The 24,230-nt window shown below is 32.9% G+C and overlaps 1 protein-coding gene across 16 annotated transcripts in view; it reads left to right on the plus strand.

Annotated features, from left to right (window-relative positions):
- Window positions 1-24,230, plus strand: part of Sarm (sterile alpha and armadillo motif) — a 309,482-nt gene that overhangs the window by 228,339 nt on the left and 56,913 nt on the right. For all 16 annotated transcript variants that reach the window (XM_075308449.1, XM_075308451.1, XM_075308450.1 and 13 more), the window contains 2 exons: window positions 7,993-8,309; window positions 11,964-12,345. In XM_075308449.1, coding sequence (XP_075164564.1) covers window positions 7,993-8,309; window positions 11,964-12,345 — 699 coding nt within the window. The remainder of the gene's footprint in view (window positions 1-7,992; window positions 8,310-11,963; window positions 12,346-24,230) is intronic.

Raw genomic sequence — 24,230 nt, forward strand, 5'->3', positions numbered from 1 at the left:
GCTTGGTCTTAACTTATTCCTCTTCCTGATCGCTATATCGTTGAGACAATGGCGCAATGTCAATGCTTTAATAGTTTCTTTTATCGTTCGATTGACGACAACAACTAAATGTGTCTTGTTAAACAACTTAAAATTTGAAATTGGCGTAAATAGGTTTAAAAATAGAATATTAACACTAAAGATTGGCAATGTACGTACACTATACAGCTTATTGTAATAGTGAGCTATCTCAAATTTAAAGATGTTCTAATGGGCTGAAGCCATGGGAAGACAAACATTTCGGTCGCAAACTATGGACTCAGCCCCCGTTATCCAAGTATAGCTTAAAAAGGAGGTTCCTCGTTTCATTTCTACCCCAAAATAATCACCAAGTTTTCCGTTCAAGTTTTGCGCCTGGAGCATTTTGGTGATTTGGAGGTCTGCACTAAATGTGTCGATCAACTCAAGTCGCCGCCTCGCCGGGTATGGGCCAAAATACCGCAGAGCCAAATTCGTGCAGTGTGTATTGGCTTACTCAGCCATTTAAAGACCATAATCTGTGCCAAATTCCAAAAAAAAATCTGAATTGGTTCTAAAATTGGATGTTACAAGTTTGCTTTTGAGAAATAAAATTGAGAAATTATAGCTATCTAGATAGAAAGATCCCTAAAAATGTGTTTATTTTAAAGAAGTCGCGTCTTTGGCTCGGAATCAATAAATTTTCATTCATATACATCTTGGTATATGAATGAAAATTAATCGGTTTTTTATGCTCTTTGATAAAATTGGTGTAATTTAAAAAAAATTTAATTCACATAATATGAGTTTTAAAACAATTTCATAAAAAATTCTATCATAATTATTAAAATAATTCATTATTTTCGAGAAAATATATTTTTCTAATTCATTGTAGTCAAACCAAATACTTAATTTTAAACAAAGTTTTTTTTTCAACATTTTACTCATTTGGCAAACACATCCATGTTGTGTTATACCATTTTCACAATGATCGCCAAATTTGAATGTTCTCACATACGTCTAAACTCTTGTTGATCAAAATCAAGTGCTGCCAAGGCATGACAACATTTTTCGCATTTTTCTTTAGATTTTTTTGTCTCTTATTTCGGACATACTCGTAAGTGCTATGAATGAATATGACAATTTATTTGCTAATATATATATTGTGAAAGATTGTGAAGTGATATATATATATATTTAAAAATATCACATGTAATGAGATTTCAATTTCCTGTTATTATAAGAGCTATAGTAAGAGTTATGTGATTGATTTGAACAATTGAATTTTTGGGGGATATTTTTCGTTTTCACAACACACCAAGAACATGTATGTGGTTTGGATCAGAATAGAACACTATTGATTTTGGAAGAAATCGCTTCAGATTAAGATATAGCTCACATATATTACAAGCAAAAAAAAAAAACGTTTGGAAATCGTGTACCCAAAACGTTTTTCTTTTGTTAGAGCTTTTTGAATTTCTTCGAAAATTTTAAACTTTTTCTATCACAAAAAAAAATCGTTTGTTACAAAATTACTATTTTTTCAATTAATTTTTTTTTTTTTTTGAACCAACAACACAGTCCATTTCGTTTATATCAAGCACTGTTCTTTTGTAACTTTAAGTCTTTACTAAGACATATTTTACAGTTCGTAGTAAAAACTTAATATAGTAGTATGTAATGTTGAACATCTATTCGGATTTTTCCGAATATATCTGGAATAAAGGGTGATACGGTCAAAATTTGGTCAAGGGAAAACGCATGTAAATCGGTGAAATCGTTTATTTAAAAAATCAAATTAAATTTCTTTTTCAAGTTCAATTAGTATAAAATTCAGGAAAAATATTCAGTTAGGCTTTCGCTTTTCCAAATATGAATTGCCGGGCCTCACGCTTGACACCTGCCATCAGATTTTGTACAGCCACCTTGTCCACCTTCTTCGCCGCAGAAAGCCAGTTTGCCTTGAACTGCTGCTCGTCCTTAGCAGTTTTTTTTGGTCTTCTTTAGGTTCCGCTTGACAATAGCCCAGTATTTCTCAATTGGGCGGAGCTCTGGCGTGTTGGGAGGGTTCTTGTCCTTGGGAACCACCTGCACGTTGTTGGCGGCGTACCACTCCATGGCCTTTTTACCGTAATGGCATGATGCCAAATCCGGCCAAAACAGTACGGAACAACCGTGTTTCTTCAGGAAAGGCAGCAGACGTTTATTCAAACACTTTTCAAGCCACAGGTACAGATGGCTTGCCAAACCAGATATTTCTTTGCGAACTTTGACAGTTTTATGTGCTTGAAAATATCTGCTACCTTTCCCCTTCCTTTTGCCGTATAAAACTCCTGTCCCGGAAGCTGCTTGTAGTCGGCTTTCACGTAGGTTTCGTCGTCCATTACCACGCAGTCAAACTTCGTCAGCATCGTCGTGTACAGCCTCCGGGATAGCGCTTTGGCCGTCGTATTTTGTTTATCATCGCGATTTGGAGTCACTACCTTCTTGTAAGTCGATAGTCCGGCTCGTTTTTTGGCTCGATGCACGGTTGTGGACAATATACCCATCTTATTTGCGGCATCTCGGAGAGAGAGGTTAGGATTTCGCTTGAAACTACCGGCAACTCTCTTTGTCGTCTCAGCGGCTTCCGGTTTTCGATTTCCCCCCGATCCAGACTTCCTGGCTGTCGACAAACGTTCCCCAAACACGTTAATTACATTTGTAACGGTTGATTTGGCAACTTTTAGCGATTTTTCCAGCTTTGCGTGCGAGTAGCTCGGATTTTCGCGATGCGCGAGCAAAATTTTGATACGCTGCTCTACTTGCTTGGACGGCATTTTGGCAGCTGAAGAGTGAATTCCAAAATCAAAATAGGAGCAACATTCTACACACACACCTTCAAAATGAGGGGTGTTCAGGTTTTTTAAATGCAAAATTGAAAGAAATACGTCAAGTTTATATTGACCAAATTTTGACCGTATCACCCTTTAGAATCTTTAATTTTTTTTTCTTCGGGAAGCGTACTGGTTGAACTGATTTGCTTGGGAGAGATTTGTCATCAAACCCCCTAAAATGCTATATATTATCAAGTAACCCGCTACGACGATGAGTTTTCAAAATAAACTATTCGATTTGATTCATGGTGGTGGATATTAAAGATTCGGCCCGGCCGAACTTACTGCTGTATATACTTGTGTTTTACTAACATTGTGTTCCACCACTTAACTGCGTTAACCAACTTGAATTTAAGACTATAGATTTTGTAGAAGTCTCACAAATTTTGTCCAGATCGGGTCATATTTAAATACAAATTAAAAAGATTTGAGATGGTATCGAAAATGTAGATCTACACTGGAAAAAATATTTACGTGATCTTAAAGATTACGCAACCTAAATTTTAGGATACGAAATTTACAAAATATTAACGACAAATTTCTTTAAAATAATGAGATTTTAATTAAAATAAAGTTTATAATCTTTGCTTCAAAAATGTTTTTCATTAAATTTAGGACAAAAATTTTGTAAGTTTGCGTCCCTCCATTAAAGTCCCACGTCTTTGAACTAAGGTTAATTTTCGTTAAAGTAAAGAAACACATTTTTGATTTAAAGAAATTGACCTTAAATTAACTGAAATATTGAATCTTTAGATTTAAGATAAAAACACTTCAAATATAGGCTTATAGACTTATTTTGAGGATTTAGCGTTTTTGGTTTAAAGTTTTTTTTTTTTTTGGAATTAAAAAACATCTTTTACTTTGAAGTATTCGTTATAAATTGAATTTTTAAACTGACATTTGTGTGTACGCGAGTACCTTTATTAATAAACCGCGAAAAGATAATGAGAATTTGATAATTTTATTTATCAATTTTAATTTTATTGGTCCTAGATGCAAAGCCTGATAGGTCTCTAAAAAAATTTCTTTATTTTAAAGAAGCCTCATCTTTGGCTCGGAATCAATACCAAAATCCTTAAGGGAAGGTCAAAATCATTGGATCCAAGTAAACTTTTTCTTGAGTATACAATGTGGTGCAGGGTATATTATAGTCGGCCCCGAGGGACTTTAGACTTGTCTTACTTGTTTTTTTTTTTTTTATTTCGTTCCTCAGAAAAGCAAAAACTCTTCTTTCAGTGTATAAACAAATATAGCATAACCAACTGAGTTTTGTTTTTATTTTATTGGGAACACTTTGCGAACCATATTCATTTGTCGGTTTATCAGTCGGTAAATGGCAAAAAAAGCCTCATGATAATACATCAACGGCAATGCAGAGTAGAACTGATAAAGTTAATCACCCGAATATTGTTTGATAAGCATTTTGTGCTTCAATCGAAACAGAAATTAACGAATAAAAAAACCAAAACAAATTAAACGAAAAGAATAGAAAAAGTGTAAATAAAAATGAATATCAATATTTTCATTAACAAAAATTAAGTTTATTTTCCTTGTAGCTTTGTATAAGACAGAGGTTTATAATTTATGAAAATGATATTGAATTTCAAACGGGAGCGATGTAGACATTGTGTCTTCATAGTACACTGAAAAAAATGTTTCAGTAGATGGTAATAAGGTCAATATTTTTTGTCATTGTATATTATAAAGGTCCAGTTACTATTTAATATCATCTAATATTTATACCTTTCACCACTACTGTGATACAGGGTATAATAAGTTTGTACATTTGTATGTAACGCCAGGAAGGAAAAGTCTGAGACCCATCGTTTAGTATACCGATCGTCTTAGAATTAAATTCTGAGTCGATTTAGCGATGACCATGTGTCTGTCTGTCTATCTGTCCGTCTGTCTGTATATGTAATTTTGTGTGCAAAGTACAGCTCGCAGTTTAAGTCCCATCGCCCTCAAATTTGGCATAAGGTCGGTTTTTGGGACAAAGACAATCGCTATTGATTTTGGAAAAAATCGGTCCAGATTTAGATATAGCTGTCATATATATATATATATATATATATATATATATATATATATATATATATATATATATATATATATATATATATATATATATATATATATATATATATATATATATATATATATATATATATATATATATATATATATATATATATATATATATATATATATATATATATATATATATATATATATATATATATATATATATATATATATATATATATATATATATATATATATATATATATATATATATATATATATATATATATATATATATATATATATATATATATATATATATATATATATATATACATCCCCGATCTGGTCATAATTGGCATGTTTATCAACCGATGTTCTTCAAATTCAGTACATCCGAATATTTTATTAGTCTCGCAGCCAAATCGGTTCAGATTAAGATATAGCTCCTATGTATATCTTTCGTTCGATTTGAAATTATATGGCCTCAGAAGCCATAGTTTTGCAGTGATTTGCTTCAAATTTTGCACAAAGCGTACGGTTATATGTGCCAAATTTGGTTAAAATTGGTTCAGATTTACATATAGCTCCCATATATATCTTTCGTCCGATTTGAACTTATATGCCCTCAAAAGCCAGAGTTTTGCCGTGACTTGCTTCAAATGTTGCATATGGAATACGTTTAATAGTAAGTTTGCCAAATTTGGTTGAAATCGGTTCAGATTTAGATATATTTCCCATATATATATTTCGCCCGACTCATATGGCCACGGAGACCAAAGTTATACTCCCATTTTCGTGAAATTTTGCAGAGATAGCAGAATTATTATTATACCCTGCGCCATACTGTGGAACAGGGTATTATAAGTTAGTGCATATGTTTGCAACATCCAGAAGGAGACGAGGTAGACACATGGTGTCTTTGGCACAAATGCTCAGGGTGGGCTCCTGAGTCGATATAGCCATGTCTGTCTGTCCGTGAACACATTTTTGTAATCAAAGTCTAGGTCGCAGTTTTAGTCCAATCGACTTCAAATTTGGCACAAGTATGTGTTTTGGCTCAGAATAGAACCCTATTGATTTTGGAAGAAATCGGTTCAGATTTAGATATAGCTCCCATATATATATTTCGCCCGATATGGACTAATACGGTCACAGAAGCCATAGTTTTACCCCAATTTGGTCGAAATTTTGCACTAGGAGTACAATTAGTAGTGTAGTCAATTGTGCCAAATTTTATTAAAATCGGGTCAGATTTAGATATAGCTCCCATATATGGGAGCTATATATCGTTCGCCCGATTTACACTCATAAGACCACAGAGGCCAACTTTTTGTTCCGATTTAGTTGAAATTTTGCTCAGGGAGTAGAATTAGCATTGTAGCTATGCGTGCCAAATTTGGTTGAAATCGGTTCAGATTTAAATATAGCTCCCATATATAGCTTATGACCACAGAGACCAATTTTTAACTCCGATTTAGTTGAAATTTTGAACAGGGAGTAGAATTAGCATTGTAGCTAGGCGTGCCAAATTTGGTTGAAATCGGTTCAGATTTAGATATAGCTCCCATATGTCTTTCGCCCGATATGGACTTTTATGGCCCCAGAAGGCAGATTTTTGGCCGAATTTAGTTGAAATTTTGCACTAGGAGTACAATTAGTAGTATAGTCAACAAAATTTGATTGAAATCGGTTCAGATTTAGATATAGCTCCCATATATACGTACACCAGAGTTTGGGAAATATGGTAGACTGTTTAATATTTTATACACATTTTCTATGGGATTTTCCTCCAATTAACTGGGTAGCGTTAGCCAATTTAAATTTTAATTCTAGAGATTTTCTAGAAGTAAAGGGTGATTCTTTTGAGGTTAGGATTTTCATGCATTAGTATTTGACAGATCACGTGGGATTTCAGACATGGTGTCAAAGAGAAAGATGCTCAGTATGCTTTGACATTTCATCATGAATAGACTTACTAACGAGCAACGCTTGCAAATCATTGAATTTTATTACCAAAATCAGTGGCAGAAAATCCGCTTTTTTATCGACAAATTTTGTTCAGCGATGAGGCTCATTTCTGGTTGAATGGCTACGTAAATAAGCAAAATTGCCGCATTTGGAGTGAAGAGCAACCAGAAGCCGTTCAAGAACTGCCCATGCATCCCGAAAAATGCACTGTTTGGTGTGGTTTGTACGCTGGTGGAATCATTGGACCGTATTTTTTCAAAGATGCTGTTGGACGCAACGTTACGGTGAATGGCGATCGCTATCGTTCGATGCTAACAAACTTTTTGTTGCCAAAAATGGAAGAACTGAACTTGGTTGACATGTGGTTTCAACAAGATGGCGCTACATGCCACACAGCTCGCGATTCTATGGCCATTTTGAGGGAAAACTTCGGAGAACAATTCATCTCAAGAAATGGACCGGTAAGTTGGCCACCAAGATCATGCGATTTGACGCCTTTAGACTATTTTTTGTGGGGCTACGTCAAGTCTAAAGTCTACAGAAATAAGCCAGCAACTATTCCAGCTTTGGAAGACAACATTTCCGAAGAAATTCGGGCTATTCCGGCCGAAATGCTCGAAAAAGTTGCCCAAAATTGGACTTTCCGAATGGACCACCTAAGACGCAGCCGCGGTCAACATTTAAATGAAATTATCTTCAAAAAGTAAATGTCATGGACCAATCTAACGTTTCAAATAAAGAACCGATGAGATTTTGCAAATTTTATGCGTTTTTTTTTTAAAAAAAGTTATCAAGCTCTTAACAAATCACCCTTTACAAAAAATTGTCTCCATTATATGTATCTGTATCTGAAAATGCAAACCTTTATATAGGTCCCAGCAAATTTGAAGTAGTTGAGATGGTTAAAGTGGCAGCCCGATTAAGATTCAGGCTCACTTAGACTATTCAGTCCATTGTGATAAGATGGTAACACAAATGTTTGTCTACATAGTGGTGAAGGGTATAATATAGTCGGCCCCGTCCGACTTTAGACTTTATTTAATCGTTTTCAATAGGACTCTTTTATTTAATGACATCAATTTGAATAAATCGTTTGTTTTTTTTTCTCTATTTTTATTTTCAGGTCGTTAATAGCAGCAGTAGTAGTACAACGACGCGTGTCGAAAAAAAATCACGCTTACATCACATAACCTCATCGTCGTCCACATCCTCCTCATCGTCATCCTCAACAGAAATGAAAGCCGCAGCATTGAAACGCGATATGAGTGAATTCAAAAATTCCATGTCCGAAATTAATGAATTGGCTCTAGGCCGTAATGCATCACCCGCCCTAACTGGTTCCACAGGAACCCTTAGTCATCACCAGCCGCCCTCCATTAACGATCTCAGTAATTTAAATGCCCTCAATAGTGCAGATGCCATAAATAAACTTAAGAAAAAGTAAGTTGAGCGTAAATCTATATATTTATAGTAAGTCTTTCAGTTGAGTATATGCTCCCATGTTCCGAAATTCGGAATTGCAAAAGCGCAACATTTTAGCTTGGCCATAATTTCTTAACCATGAAACTTAAATCTTGGTAATATAGTTCTCTTTCTAATCCGCCCGTTCTGATCAGTCCGAGAGTATCTCTATCATTTCGATACAAGAAAAATAAATTCTTGTGATTCCGAATTTCGGAACATGAGGGATAGTGATTTTTACTTTTGTCCATCCGCCAGTTGGTTATATTAAAAATTCCCATAAAACAAGTGTCGCCAGAAAAGTATTTAAAATTTTATTTTTAGATTCGGAAATGATGCCAAATTAACAAATAATTCGTGTCGTATAACATACACGCAAAAAAAATAATTATTTCCTCCCAAGCGAAATTTTAGACAAACAAATAGTGTTTCCCATTTGTTTTCCGCTATAAGGGAGTTTGTTTGGAACCGCGCATGCTTTTTTTTTCAGTGCACTATCCACTTGGCTACGTAGCTGTTATTCTCATCAACAGACAATTATCGCTATAGCCATCAATGCACAAGTATCTAAAACAGTCAATCAGTTATATTTATAAAGCATAGTTTTCGGCGCCCACGAGCGGAAGTATCAAAAAAAACTTTATTTGACAGAAACATTCATTTAGTTGGACGCCTTGGATCAATGGTTAGCATGCCCGCCTCGCATACAAAGGGGCGTGGGTTCGATCCCTGCTTCGACTGAACACCAAATGTTTTTGGTTTTTTACATATGTTGCAAAAATGTTCGGAAGATTTCGAAAAGATGTTCAATATTACAATAAAACTTCAAAATGTGTCTTATTATAGACTTAAGGCTAGAAAAGAACATTGTTTGATATAAGCGAAATGGTTTGGTTTAAAATTTATTTATTGTTTTTTTTTTTTCAAAAATAAAATTTTTTATCAAACAATTTTTTTTGTGATAAAGGTTTGAAATTTTCGAAGAAATTCAAAAAATCTCTAACAAGAGAAAAAAGTTTTCGGTACACGTTTTCCAAACGTTTTTTTTTTTTTCGTCTATGTCTTCTTTTTAACAGCCGTTGCATATGTATCGCTTCTTAAATTTTATTGTAGAATGGTTTCTATTTTTGTTTCATTGTTGAAAAGCTAAAAAATCAAAAATATCTTTGGTACGAATTATGGCCTTCAAACGACCGAAATAGCCTTAGTCTTTCGCTACACAGAAGTGGCCCTGGGATAGTTGGGCCCAATGCCGGCGAAGCGCCATCTTGAATTGCAGGTTTTTGTGTCAATCTTACTCTCCAAAATGTCCCATGATCCCGGAAATTAAACCATTTTTGGCTGACGCGTACTGAGGACGATGGTGCTGAGTCCTGTTGGGATGTCCTTGGTCTGCGGCCAAAATGTTTGTCTTCCCAGGGATTCAATACTCTTTATAGGACATTTTCCCGATGATATGTGTCATTTATTTTGACCTCACGGTCGATGAATACAAGCGGAGGGCGATCTCCGGCCAAAACCAATACCATCGGAGCCGCTTGAGTTGATGTTTATGACCAATCGAAGGTGTAAATTTCCAGCTAAAATCTTTGGCAAGTAAAACAAGAACAAGTTTTCTGTGTGGATTTCGATCAAATGTATCCTTCATTTTCCCGATCATTTCCGGTGTTAGGTTAGGTTAGGTGGCAGCCCGATGTATCAGGCTCACTTAGACTATTCAGTCCATTGTGATGCCACAGTGGTGAACATCTCTCTTATCACTGAGTGCTGCCCGACTCCATGTTAAGGTCAATGATAAGGGGCCTCCTTTTTATAGCCGAGTCCGAACGGCGTTCCTCATTGCAGTGAAACCACTTAGAGGAGTTTTGATACCCTCAGAAATGTCACCAGCATTACTGAGGTGGGATAATCCACCGCTGAAGCACTTTTTGGTGTTCGGTCGAAGCAGGAATCGAACCCACGACCTTGCGTATGCAAGGCGGGCATGCCTTTTTGAATGCGATGCAACACTGCCAGCAATGTTTTTATAAATTGTTTTAAACAATAAAAGTGGTACAATATGGCAAAAAGGTGGCGCTAAAATGTAATACTGTCATTAGGACATTTTCGCGATAATATTTGGCAATTATTTTGACCCCACGGTCGATGAATACAAGCAAGGTATTGCACACCATTCTATCGGCGGCACTTGAGTTTTGGTGGCCAATCGAACATGTAAATTTTCAGCGAACCTCTTTGGCATTAGCCCGGAAGAAGTTTTCTACCACTGCGGCGTGGATTTCGATCAAATCTGTCCGTGTTATTACCGTGTTTTGCCAACCTTTTGAATGCGATGCAACACTATCAGTATTTTTTAAACAATAAAAGTGGCACACCATGACAAACAGGTGGCACTAAAATGTAATACTGACATTAGGACTTTTCCCGATAATATTTGGCTTTTATTTCGACGCCACGGTCGATCAATACAAGCAAGGGAGCGCACACGTTTCTATTGGCTGCGCTTGAGTTTTGGTGGCCAATTGAACACGTGACAAAAAGGTGGCACTAAAATGTAATACTGACATTAGGACTTTTCCCGATAATATTTGGCTTTTATTTCGACGCCACGGTCGATCAATACAAGCAAGGGAGCGCACACGTTCCTATTGGCTGCGCTTGAGTTTTGGTGGCCAATTGAACACGTAAATTTTCAGCTAACCTCTTTGGCACCACTCCGGCGTGAATTTCGATCAAATCTGTCCTTCATTTCCCCGATATTTCCGGTGTTATTACCGTGTTTTGCACCTTTCCACCTTTTGTATGCGATGAAATACTGCCAATAAATCAAAATGCTTTTGTAAGCTTTTAAACAATAAAATTAACCGTCACTGGAAGAAATCTGTCAGATGTCAGGCGAGTGGTTTAGAAATGAAGTTGGATTCAATGCAAATCAGCAGCTTCATAATTTTAGAAGTATCAGAAATCCCAAAATTTACGAAAATTATTGCACTAAAACGGAATTATTTACAAAGTGGCACAATATGGAAAAAAGGTAGCATAAAAATATAAATTCGACGGCATTTAGTGCATAAATGTGTCAACATTAAAAAAATTTGGCAAATTTGCCACTGAATTGGAACAACAGGAACATTGGTCACGAAGTCTCTATGGATTCTATGAAGAATATCAGCCATATAGGTACCGATTTAGATATAAATAGGTCCCACATATTGCATTATGAAATGAACCTTGTTTTTATTTCAAACGAGACGTTTTTTATTTTTATTACTTTTTTTCAATTTCACAAAAAACATTATCCCCAAAATTTTCCAATTAAATTAAAAAAAAAAAAAAATATGCAACTAAAAATTTAATTGGTTCAAAAATTTTTTTAATTGAAACAAAAATCAATCACAAAACTTTATTGTATCAATTAATTTTTTAATTGGAATAATTAATTTTTTTATTGACTTTGGTGATTGATACTATCATTTCTGTGATTGAATACATTTCAATTAGAAATTAATTGGATCAATTAATTTCGTGATTGAAAACAAAAAATAATATTTTTCTATGTTATAGAATGAATATATGCATATTTTTATAATCATGTACTAATTCATACTTGTTATTTCTTGCTATCCACCTCAGATTACGCTCCTCTTTGGAAAACATAGTAGATGGCAATTCCGAACCCCATATCACGTTTCCCGACGACAGTGATGATAATGATATGAATTTAAATATGGACTTAGTTAAAGCCTCTAATCAATTGTCCACAAATGGTCTGAGTGGCTCTAAGGGTACGCTGGTTGACACTGTGAAATTTGAGGAGAAACGCACAAAAACTGAATCGAAAACAAAAGTTATCACCGATGGCTTTAGTTCGGAGCAAGCAACCAGTAATTTGGCTGAAAGTAAACGTCTGCAAACGGGTGATATAGACTATCAGCAGGCAAAAGCAGCGGCAGCAACACGAAATCGCATGGAAGTGGATGGTGTTAAGACAGAGGAAAATGCCGCTGTAATACATGTAAGTTCAAATAATAGGATTATTATTGTATTTAGAATGCTTGTGCACCCACATAAGTGAAATCGTGATAAGTTTAAAACGAAAATCGTTGCATATATTTAGGCGAATAAATAAAAACATATGCCTGTACTCTGATAACATAAATACGATAAAAACATTAACTTATGGTGGTTACAACCACCTAAATCTTTATGACACTATAATCCTTTAATCCTAGAAAGCTTAACTTACACACAAAAAAAAATTGTGATTCAACCAGGAAATTACTTGACTCAATTAAATTTTTAATTGAAATGTCTTCAATCACAGAAATGATAGTATTAATTAAAAAAATAATTGAAAGTCAATAAAACAATTAACTGATCCAATTAAAAAATTAATTGATACTACTAAATTTTGTGATTGGTTTTTGTTTCAATTAAAAAATTTGTTGAATCAATTACATTTTTAATTGAATATTTTTCGTGAAATTTTTTTTCTGTGTACTTCAGATACGATATAGCTCCCATATTTGGTTCACAGAGACCCGATATGGATTTAATTGATCCCAGAGGCCAGAGTTTCACCCGATTTAGATTCATATGACCTCGGGAGGCCAAATTTTGTACTGAGAGCCAAATTAACATTTTAATAATGTTTACGCCATCTTGTTCAAATCGTTTGAGATTTAAATATAGTCGGCCCCGTCCGACCTTAGACTTTCCTTATTGTATTATTTATTGTAATTCTGTCTTACTTGTTTTATTTTTAGTTTTGAAGCGATACTACATACAATACAAATATTCCTCACATCTCTCATGAATTCTATTATCAAAAAAAATTTCCCAAACGCCCTAAAATATGCTAATAAAACAAACAAGAACATAAGAATTTAACGCTTTGGGTGTGGGCTCTGCTAACTGAAATACAACTAAAATGAGATCATAACTGACTGTTTTTGTTTCGTGAACAATTGCTTTAAGAAAAATTAATTTTGCTATATCAAATAAAATATAGTTGAATATGGTAGCGAAAATAGTTTTCAAAAACATTGAGTGCTTCCGGTCATCACTACTGTGGTAGGGCAAGTGCATCAAATGTGGTATATCCATTTGTTTTTCGATAGGCAATTTTTTTTTTGTTTCTGTCCGACGAGGCTAAGCTTCTACACATTCATTTTACTAGTGATAGCCACTATGAGCGAAAAATAAGAAAATAAGATATATTTCTCAATTTATTAAAAAACTCATAGAGCACGAAATCATAAATTGTCAAAATTTGTCAATATATTATTTCTATAGGAAATTTTGCCACAATTTTTTTTTCTATAGGAAACTTTGTCAAAATTTTATTTCTATAGAAAATTTTGTCAAAATTTTATTTCTATAGGAAATTTTGTCGAAATTTTATTTCTATAGAAAACTGTGTCAAAATTGTATTTCTATAGAAAACTGTGTCAAAATTTTATTTCTATAGAAAATTTTGTCAAAATTTTATTTCTATAGAAAATTGTATCAAAATTTTATTTCTATAGAAAATTTTCTCAAAATTTTATTTCTATAAAAAATGTTGTCAAAATTTTATTTCTATAAAAAATTTTATCAAAATTTTATTTCTATAGAAAATTTTGTCAAAATTTTATTTCTATAGAAAATTTTGTCGAAATTTTATTTCTATAGGAAAATTTGTCAAAATTTTATTTCTATAGAAAACTGTGTCAAAATTTTATTTCTATAGGAAATTTTGTCTAAATTTTATATCAATAGAAAATGTTCTCAAAATGTTATTTCTATAGTAAGTTTTCTCAAAATTTTATTTCTATAGTAAATTAAGTCAAAATTTTATGTCTATAGAAAATTAAGTCAAATTTTTATTTCTATCGAAAATTTTGTCAAAATTTTATTTCTATCGAAAATTTTGTCAAAATTTTATTTCTATAGAATTTTTTTATCGAAAATTTTGTCACAATTTTATTTCTATCGAAAATTTTGTCAAAAATGTATTTCTATAGAAAATTTTGTCAAAATTTTATATCTATAGAAAATTGTATCAAAATTTTATTTCTATACAAAATTGTATCAAAATGTTATTTCTATAGAAAATTATCTCAAAATTTTATTTATATAAAAAATGTTGTCAAAATTTTATTTCTATTGACAATTTTGTCAAAATTTTATTTCTATAGAAACTTGTGTCAACATTTTATTTCTATAGGAAATTTTGTCGAAATTTTGTTTCTATAGGAAAATTTGTTAAAATTTTATTTCTATAGAAAACTACGTCATAATTTTATTTCTATAGAAAATTTTGTCAACATTTGATTGCTATAGAAAATTTTGTCAAAATTTTATTTCTATAGAAAATTTTGTCAAAATTTTATTTCTATAGAAAATTGTATCAAAATTTTATTTATATAGAAAATTGTATCAAAATTTTATTTCTATAAAAAATGTCAAAATTTTATTTCTATAGACAATTTTGTCAAAATTTTATTTCTATAGACAATTTTGTTAAAATTTTATTTCTATAGAAAATTGTGCCAACATTTTATTTCTATAGGGAATTTTGTCGAAATTTTATTTCTATAGGAAAGTTTGTTAAAATTTTATTTCTATAGAACACTATGTCAAAATTTCATTTCTATAGAAAATTTTGTCAAAATTTCTGTAGAAAAATTTGTCAAAATTTTATTTCTATACCAAACTATGTAAACATTTTATTTCTATAGAAAACTGTGTCAAAATTTTATTTCTATAGAAAATTTTGTCAACATTTTGTTTCTATAGAAAATTGTGTTAAAATTTTATTTCTATAGATTTTTTTTTCAAAATTTTATTTCTATAGATAATTTTGTCAAAATTTTATTTCTATAGATAATCTTGTCAAAATTTTTTTCTAAGAAAATTTTGTCAAAATTTTATTACTATAGAAAATTTTGTCAAAATTTTATTTCTATAGGAAAATTTGTTAAAATTTTATTTCTATAGAAAACTATGTCAAAATTTTATTTCTATAGAAAATTTTGTCAAAATTTTATTTCTATATAAAACTATGTCACCATTTTATTTCTATAGAAATTGTGTAAAAATTTTATTTCTATAGAAAATTTTGTCAACATTTTGTTTGTATAGAAAATTTTGTTAAAATTTTGTTTCTATAGAATTTTTTTTTAAAATTTTATTTCTATAGAATTTTTTTTCAAAATTTTATTTCTATAGATAATTTTGTCAAAATTTTATTTCTATAGAAAATTTTACCAAAATTTTATTTCTATAGAAAATTTTGTTAAAATTTTATATCGATGGAAAATTTTGTAAAAATTTTATTTCTATAGAAAATTTTGTCAAAATTTTATTTCTATAGATGGATAGAAATAATTTGCAAAATCTACCAAAACATCAAGAATTCAGCCAATCTACCAAACAGATAAAAAATCTACCATTTGTGGTAGAATTCTACCAACTGTGGCAACCGTGAATGTGATGCACCATAATGTAGATTTTTTTTTGTAAAGAATAAATGCAACATATATATCGCAATTGCATACATTTTATGCTCATTTAATACTCGTCAGTTATTTACATCCGAAAATTAATAAATATAAAATATACCTTTACACGAAACGAAATGACTACGAACCACAAAAAAAAATATTCCAGCACAAGTAAATGTGATTTTTTCAACTGACACAAAGAAAAAGTTGCAAAAATCAAACTAATCTTTGATTGCTTCATACTCGGACAGTTGGAGAAAAAATGAAAAAAATCAGTCTCCGAATCAAATTCTGAGTTTATTGGGCAATGTCCTTCTGTCTGTCCTTCAGTATATCAATATATTTATTCTGTTCAAAGCTTTGTTTTTAAGTCTCCAAATCAACAAATGTGACTCAAATATTGTGACGCCTGAAAATATGCAAAGAAAAATTTGTATAACAGGTAAATAGGCTACTCCCCTAAAAGCCTAGTACTAAGATCACTTTTTCGCACGAAAAACTCCATACAAAAAACGTTAGCGCGGAATAAATGCGAAATTTTTGTTTTGAGCATTTTAAAGCACATATTTATGCAACCCTAGATTTTTTAGCAGGAAAAAATTGGTAGGCATATTATTTCGCATAAATAAGGTAACATCCCCGGGTTTGAGACCCTATATACGGAGATAGATGAAGATATTCGTTTTTCGCAGAAAGGACCTTAGTACTAAGCAAAAAGTGTTAATTTCAAGGATTGATTTTCGATCAAATATAGATAAAATGACTGTGGGTTTATTTAGATATAATTTGGAAAAGAGACACGTGACTACAAAAAACACTTAATTTACATTTTTTTCGCTATAAAAAAAATATGCGCCAATTTGTAGAAAAATTTCTAACACTTTTTATTACGAAAGACCCTTTTTGTGTCTCTTTTTCGAAATTCTCAATGTTAATGCTGAAGGATGTAATATTGTCCGTAGGGCCAACTATATTTTCTTTTTACTTACCAGTTTGTATTTCATTTGCCCAATATTAAATCTAATAAACTTACGGCCTGACGTCATTCTCATGGCAATGTGAAAAGAAAAAATACGAAATGATTACACATCTATTACATGGCATACGTAGAGAAGTTTTTCATTAATTCTATGGTAAAGCTTTGGCAAAATAAGGGGTGAGATTTCCCATACTTATAACATGGGGTTGTAGCATATTTATATCCTCAACGAGGATAGAGGGTAGACGTAATTTTTGTAATTTAAGTAACATTTCTTAACTTGCTTAAACTACATTTAATTCAAATAAATTCACTTATATTCAATTAAATTGAAACAAAATTCACAAATATTATGGAAATCAAATTGGAAAAAATATTCACGTAGGGCTAAAATTAGAAGTTGGTCAACAAATATTTCTTTTTAACTCACACTATTGCCGATTCCTCCGAAAAAAATGTATAATATGCAAAATGGTAAAAAAAGAACATCTGCATACCACACTTTTTTCAACATTTTTATATCCTCCACCATAGGATGGGGGGTATATTAACTTTGTCATTCCGTTTGTAACACATCGAGATATTGCTCTAAGACCCCATAAAGAATATATATTCTGGGTCGTGGTGAAATTCTGAGTCGATTTGAGCATGTCCGTCCGTCCGTTGAAATCACGCTAACTTCCGAACGAAACAAGCTATCGGCTTGAATCTTGGCATAAGTAGTTGTTATTGATGTAGGTCGGATGGTATTGCAAATGGGCCATATCGGACGACTTATACGTATAGCCCCCATATAAACCGACCCTCAGATTTGGCTTACAGAGCCTCTTGGAGGAGCAAAATTCATCCGATCCGGTTGAAATTTGGTATGTGGTGTTTGTATATGGTCTCTAACAACCATGCAAAAATTGGTTCATATCGTTCCATAATTATATATAGACCCCATATAAATCGATCCCCAGATTTGAACTCCGGAGCCTCTTGGAAGAGCAAATTTAATCCGAATCGGTTGAAATTTGGTACGTGGTGTTAGTATATGGTATCTAACAACCATGCAAAAATTGGTCCATATCGGTCCATAATTATATATAGCTCCCATATAAATCGATCCCCAGATTTGACCTCCGAAGCCCCTTGGAGGAGCACAATTCATCCGATCCGGTTGAAATTTGGTACGTGGTGCTAGTATATGGTCTCTAACAACCATGCACAAATTGATTCATATCGGTCCATAATTATATATAGACCCCATACAAACCGATCCCCAGATTTGAACTCCGGAGCCTCTTGGAAGAGCAAATTTAATCCTATCCGGTTGAAATTTGGTTCGTGGTGTTAGTATATGGTATCTAACAACCATGCAAAAATTGGTCCATATCGGTTCATAATTTTATATAGCCCCCATATAAACCGATCCCTAGATTTGAAATCCGGAGACTCTTTGAGGAGCAAAATTCATCCGATCCGGTTGAAATTTGGTTCGTGGTGTTAGTATATGGTCTCTAACAACCACGCAAAAATTGGTTCATATCGGTCCATAATTATATATAGACCCCATATAAACCGATCCCCAGATTTGAACTCCGGAGCCTCTTGGAAGAGCAAATTTAATCCGATCCGGTTGAAATTTGGTACGTGGTGTTAATATATGGTATCTAACAACCATGCAAAAATTGGTCCATATCGGTCCATAATTATATATAGCTCCCATATAAATCGATCCCCAGATTTGACCTCCGGAACCTCTTGGAGGAGCAAAATTCATCCGATTCGGTTGAAATTTGGTACGTGTTGCTAGTATATGGTATCTAACAACCATGCAAAAATTGGTTCATATCGGTCCATAATTATATATAGCCCCCATATAAAGCGATCCCCAGATTTGACCTCCGGAACCTCTTGGAGGAGCAAAATTCATCCGATTCGGTTGAAATTTGGTACATTGCGCTAGTATATGGCCGCTAACAGCCACGCAATAATTGGTCCATATCGGTCTACAGTTATATATAGCCAATTGCCAATCACACAAAAATTGGTCCATATCGCCAAAAATAATCTACCAACATTTTATTTCTATAGAAAATTTTGTCAAAATTTTATTACTATAGAAAATTTTGTCAAAATTCTATTACTATAGAAAGTTCTGTCAAAATTTTATTTCTGTAGAAAATTTTGTTAAAATTTTATTTCCGTACAAAATTTTGTCAAAATTTTATTTCTATAGAAAATTTGATTTATATAGAAAATTTAGTCGAACTGAATTATATACCTATTTAATCGGCCCTTTTTTTTGTTTAATATGGACTAAGGGTGATACGGTCAAAATTTGGTCATGGAAAAACGCGTGTAAATCGGTGAAATCGTTTGTTTAAAAAATCAAATTAAATTTCTTTTTCAAGTTCAATTAGTATAAAATTCAGGAAAAATATTCAGTTAGGCTTTCGCTTTTCCAAATCCGAATTGCCGCCCGGCACGCTTGACACCTGCCATCAGATTTTGTACAGCCACCTTGTCCATCTTCTTCGCCGCAGAAAGCCAGTTTGCCTTGAACTGCTGCTCGTCCTTAGCAGTTTTTTTGGTCTCCTTTAGGTTCCGCTTGACAATAACCCAGTATTTCTCAATTGGGCGGAGCTCTGAAGTGTTGGGAGGGTTCTTGTCCTTGGGAACCACCTGCACGTTGTTGGCGGCCTACCACTCCATGGCCTTTTTACCGTAATGGCAAGATGCCAAATCCGGCCAAAACAGTACGGAACAACCGTGTTTCTTCAGGAAAGGCAGCAGACGTTTATTCAAACACTCTTTCACGTAAATTTCTTGGTTGACAGTCCCGGAAGCTATGAAAATGCTGCTTTTCAAGCCACAGGTACAGATGGCTTGCCAAACCAATATTTCTTTGCGAACTTTGACAGTTTTATGTGCTTGAAAATATCTGCTACCTTTCCCCTTCCTTTTGCCGTATAAAACTCCTGACCCGGAAGCTGCTTGTAGTCGGCTTTGACGTAGGTTTCGTCGTCCATTACCACGCAGTCAAACTTCGTCAGCATCGTCGTGTACAGCCTCCGGGATCGCGCTTTGGCCGTCGTATTTTGTTTATCATCGCGATTTGGAGTCACTACCTTCTTGTAAGTCGATAGTCCGGCTCGTTTTTTGGCTCGATGCACGGTTGTAGACGATACACCCAGCTTATTTGCGGCATCTCGGAGAGAGAGGTTAGGGTTTCGCTTGAAACTACCGGCAACTCTCTTTGTCGTCTCAGCGGCTTCCGGTTTTCGATTTCCCCCCGATCCAGACTTCCTGGCTGTCGACAAACGTTCCCCAAACACTTTAATTACATTTGTAACGGTTGATTTGGCAACTTTTAGCGATTTTGCCAGCTTTGCGTGCGAGTAGCTCGGATTTTCGCGATGCGCGAGCAAAATTTTGATACGCTGCTCTTCTTGCTTGGACGGCATTTTGACAACTGAAGAGTGAATTCCAAAATCAAAATAGGAGCAACATTCTACACACACACCTTCAAAATGAGGGGTGTTCAGGTTTTTTAAATGCAAAATTGAAAGAAATACGTCAAGTTTATATTGACCAAATTTTGACCGTATCACCCTTTATACGCAAGATAACAGATTATGTAGATATCACGGTTTAAAAGTTCATTAACTAACGTAGCACTAACGGAGCTTCATGAAAATGGGGGTAAGCCAGTTAAGAAACAAAATGAAATTAGTGAACGTTTCTAATGAAAAAATTAATTGAGTTTTGCAATCAACATCAATTAATTGCATCAATTAAAACATTAATTGAAATTTGCTAATGAAATCAATTAATTTTTTAATCAAGTATTTTTTTATGCCCAAATAAAACTGTGATTCATACTATCATTTTCGTGATTGAAGACATTTCAATTAAAAAATTGGATAAATTAATTAAGTGATTGAATCAGATTTTTCTTTTGTGTACTTATATGTCCAAAAATTGCCAACAAATTGTTATTATTTTAATAACGCATTATGAAGATCTCAAACAATGGAATACAATTTTTTAGTTAAATTTTTGCACGAGGTAGTTCATTTTTATACCCTTCACCATAGAATGGGGGTATATTAACTTTGTCATTCCGTTTGTAACACATCGATCGAATATTGATCTAAGACCCCATAAAGTATATATATTGTGGGTCGTGGTGAATTTCTGAATCCATCTAGCTATGTCCGTCCTATACGTCCGTCTGTCCGTCCGTTTGTTGAAATCATGCTAACTTCCGAACGAAACAAGCTATCGACTTGATACTTCATATAAGTAGTTGTTATTAATGTAGGTCGAATGGTATTACAAATGGGCCATATCGGACCATTTTTACCTATAGCCACCATATAAACCGACCCCCAGATTTTACTTGCGGAGCCTCTTAGAGAAGCAAATTTCATCCGATCCGGTTGAAATTTGGTATGTGGTGTTAGTATAACAAACTTGCAAAAATGTATCCATATCGGTCCATAATTATGTACAACCCCCATATAAACCAATCCCCTGATTTGACCTCCGGAGCCTCTTGGAGGAACAAAATTCAACCGATTAGGTTGAAATCTCGTACATTGTGCTAGTATATGGCCGCTAAAAACCATGCCAAAGTTGGTCCATATCAATCTATAGTTATATATTGCCCCCATATAAACCGATCCCCAATCACACAAAGATTCATATCGGTTCGTATTTTTAGACTTTCCTTTTTATACCGGTCCAAAACTGAATTTTATATGTATTTAAATCTGCTATTTTATCTAATATATACCACGTATGGACTAACGTACAATTTAGAAGACGATGCTAAGAAGTTTTAAGATACCTTGCCATCGGTAAGTATTACTACATCCCAATTCGATTGTGGATGCTAGTCGTTAGTAGAAGTTTCTACGCAATCCATGGTGAAGGGTACATAAGATTCGGCCTGGCCGAACTTACGGCCATGTATACTTGTTCTAGTTTATTTTTTTCTATATGTATGCCTCCTTGCTTTTTTTCGTTCGGGATTTGCAAATATTCGACTTTCTTTCCCTCACATTTCAATACTCATGAACTCATTATGGGGAAAAAGGAAATATTTATTCGAAAATTCCTAGCAGTAGTACTTAGACGACACAGAGACATATTATTATCATTGTAGCAATGTTGGGTTCAACACTGGCATGGTTATCGTAAAATTTCAAAAGGGTGTGTTTGTCTCTGCTACTTTCCATGGTGGAGCAATACCATGGAACACAAAGACGTTATTTGGTTGGAGTTGGCTTTTGTGTCTGTCGTCATTACCGGGCGTTGTTGAATCACAAAAATCTCACTAGAACACGCAACACCCAGAGGTCGAACAGTCGTTAATTTACTGTTCTCGAGTTCATAACAATAGACGAGAAAAAGTCCCGTGCGGCCATAGGGATAGACCAAGTGAAAACATGCGACCTTTGCGTGTTGGCATAGTTTTTTTTTTTTTTTTGTTTCTATAAAAACTAAAGGCAAATACGCAAGTTAACAAGTCTAAAAGGACATAAATAACAAAAGTGGTGACATCAAGGACAACATAAAGGACGAATAAATTCCAAAAAAAAAATGTGTACTTGTAATAAGGACTAAAAACTCAATAGTTTTTTTTGTGATATAAAAAACATTTTTTTTTTTTTAGAATAAAAATTGAAAGTTTGTGGCTTGGAAAATCACAAAATCATTGGAAAATCCCTTAAAAACGTATACAAAAAATCCCCAACAAGTTATTGATTTTATTTATCCTTCCCTCGAACCTTTGTGGCTGGCCACAACTAACTCTCTCTCTCCCGTCGTATAATGTTTATCGTATTTCCTTGGCTTTGAAGTTTTTGTCGTCTTCTAATTCGTTGTTATATTGGTCGGCAGTGTTCGTGTTCGTTGCTAAGAATACATTCGGCGTTATTATCCTTTCGGTTTTAGCCACTTGTTTCAGTTAGCCCCATGTAGCTCGATAAAAATACAGCAGTGCAAGTGTATTCTTATAGCCAATGGCAATGTTCTTCCTTCCCAGACTTTGTGTCGTGGGCCAAAGGACATCATCTATACTTGGAGTACCAGCTACCGCTACACCATCATTGTTATTGGATTTTTCGCAGCACATACGTCACAAATCCCTATTCGGTAAAATCAAGGTAAATTATTATTAATTACATGTGGGAGAAACAATCAAATTGATTAATATTTTATGAACTCTTATGACGACCATATGGACGGCAGTCATTGAATGTCATGTGGATCTTATCAGTGATAGTAACAATGCAATTATGAAAGATACTCAACAATCAGTTGTGTTGTAACGTCCTCAATGAAGTACATTTCTATAGAAAATTTTTTCAAAACTTTATTTCTATTGAAAGTTTTGTCAAAACTTTATTCTTATAGAAAATGTTGTAAAAATTTTATTTCTATTGAAAACTTGGTAAACATTTTATTTCTAAAAAAAATTATTTCTATAGAAATTTTTTTTTTTAATTTTATTTCTATCGTTTTGTTTTGTTATTGTTGGTTTATTCTTCAACCATTTTGTTGCTTTTGGTTTCAGCTTAAACTACAAGTGCACCTTAGCCAACAGAGAAAAATAATGATTGTCAAATTTATTTGGGCAAAGCCCTATAGACTACAAGATGGCTGGATGGACGCACGTTTCGGAATTACCACATTTCTCATCAGCATCCTCTACTTGCAGCAAAGCTACACTTGTAGCTTAGTCAATTCATAGTTTTAATTTTATTTTTATATAAATTTCATCAAATGTTTTTCAAATTTCTATAGAAAATTTTATTTCTATAGAATTTTTTTATAGAAAATTTTATTTCTATATAAAATTTTGTCAAAATTTTATTTCTATATAAAATTTTGTCAAAAATTTATTTCCATAGAAAATTTTGTCAACATTTTATTTCCATAGAAAATTTTGTCAACATTTTATTTCTATAGAATTTTTTCTCAAAATTTAATTTCTATAGAAAATTTTATTTCTATAAAAAATGTTGTCCAAATTTTACTTCTATAGAAAATTTTGTCAAAATTTTATTTCTACCGAAAATTTTGTCAAAAATATATTTCTATAGAATATATTTTCAAAGTTTTATTCCTATAAAAATTTTGTCAAAATTTTAGTAACATTTTATTTCCATAGATTTTTTTCTCAAAATTTAATTTCTATAGAAAATTTTATTTCTATAAAAAATTTTGTCCCAATTTTACTTCTATAGAAATTTTTGTCAAAATTTTATTTCTGCAGAAAATTTTGTCAAAAATATATTTCTATAGAATATATTTTCAAAGTTTTATTTCTATAAAAAAATTTTTCAAAATTTTATTTCTATAGAAAATTTTGTCAAAATTTTATTTCTATAGAAAATTTTGTCAACATTTTATTTCTATAAAAAAAAATTGTGAAAA

The sequence above is a fragment of the Haematobia irritans genome, chromosome 4 (genome assembly GCF_050003625.1).
Source record: "Haematobia irritans isolate KBUSLIRL chromosome 4, ASM5000362v1, whole genome shotgun sequence".
NCBI classification, from domain to species: Eukaryota; Metazoa; Arthropoda; class Insecta; order Diptera; family Muscidae; genus Haematobia; species Haematobia irritans.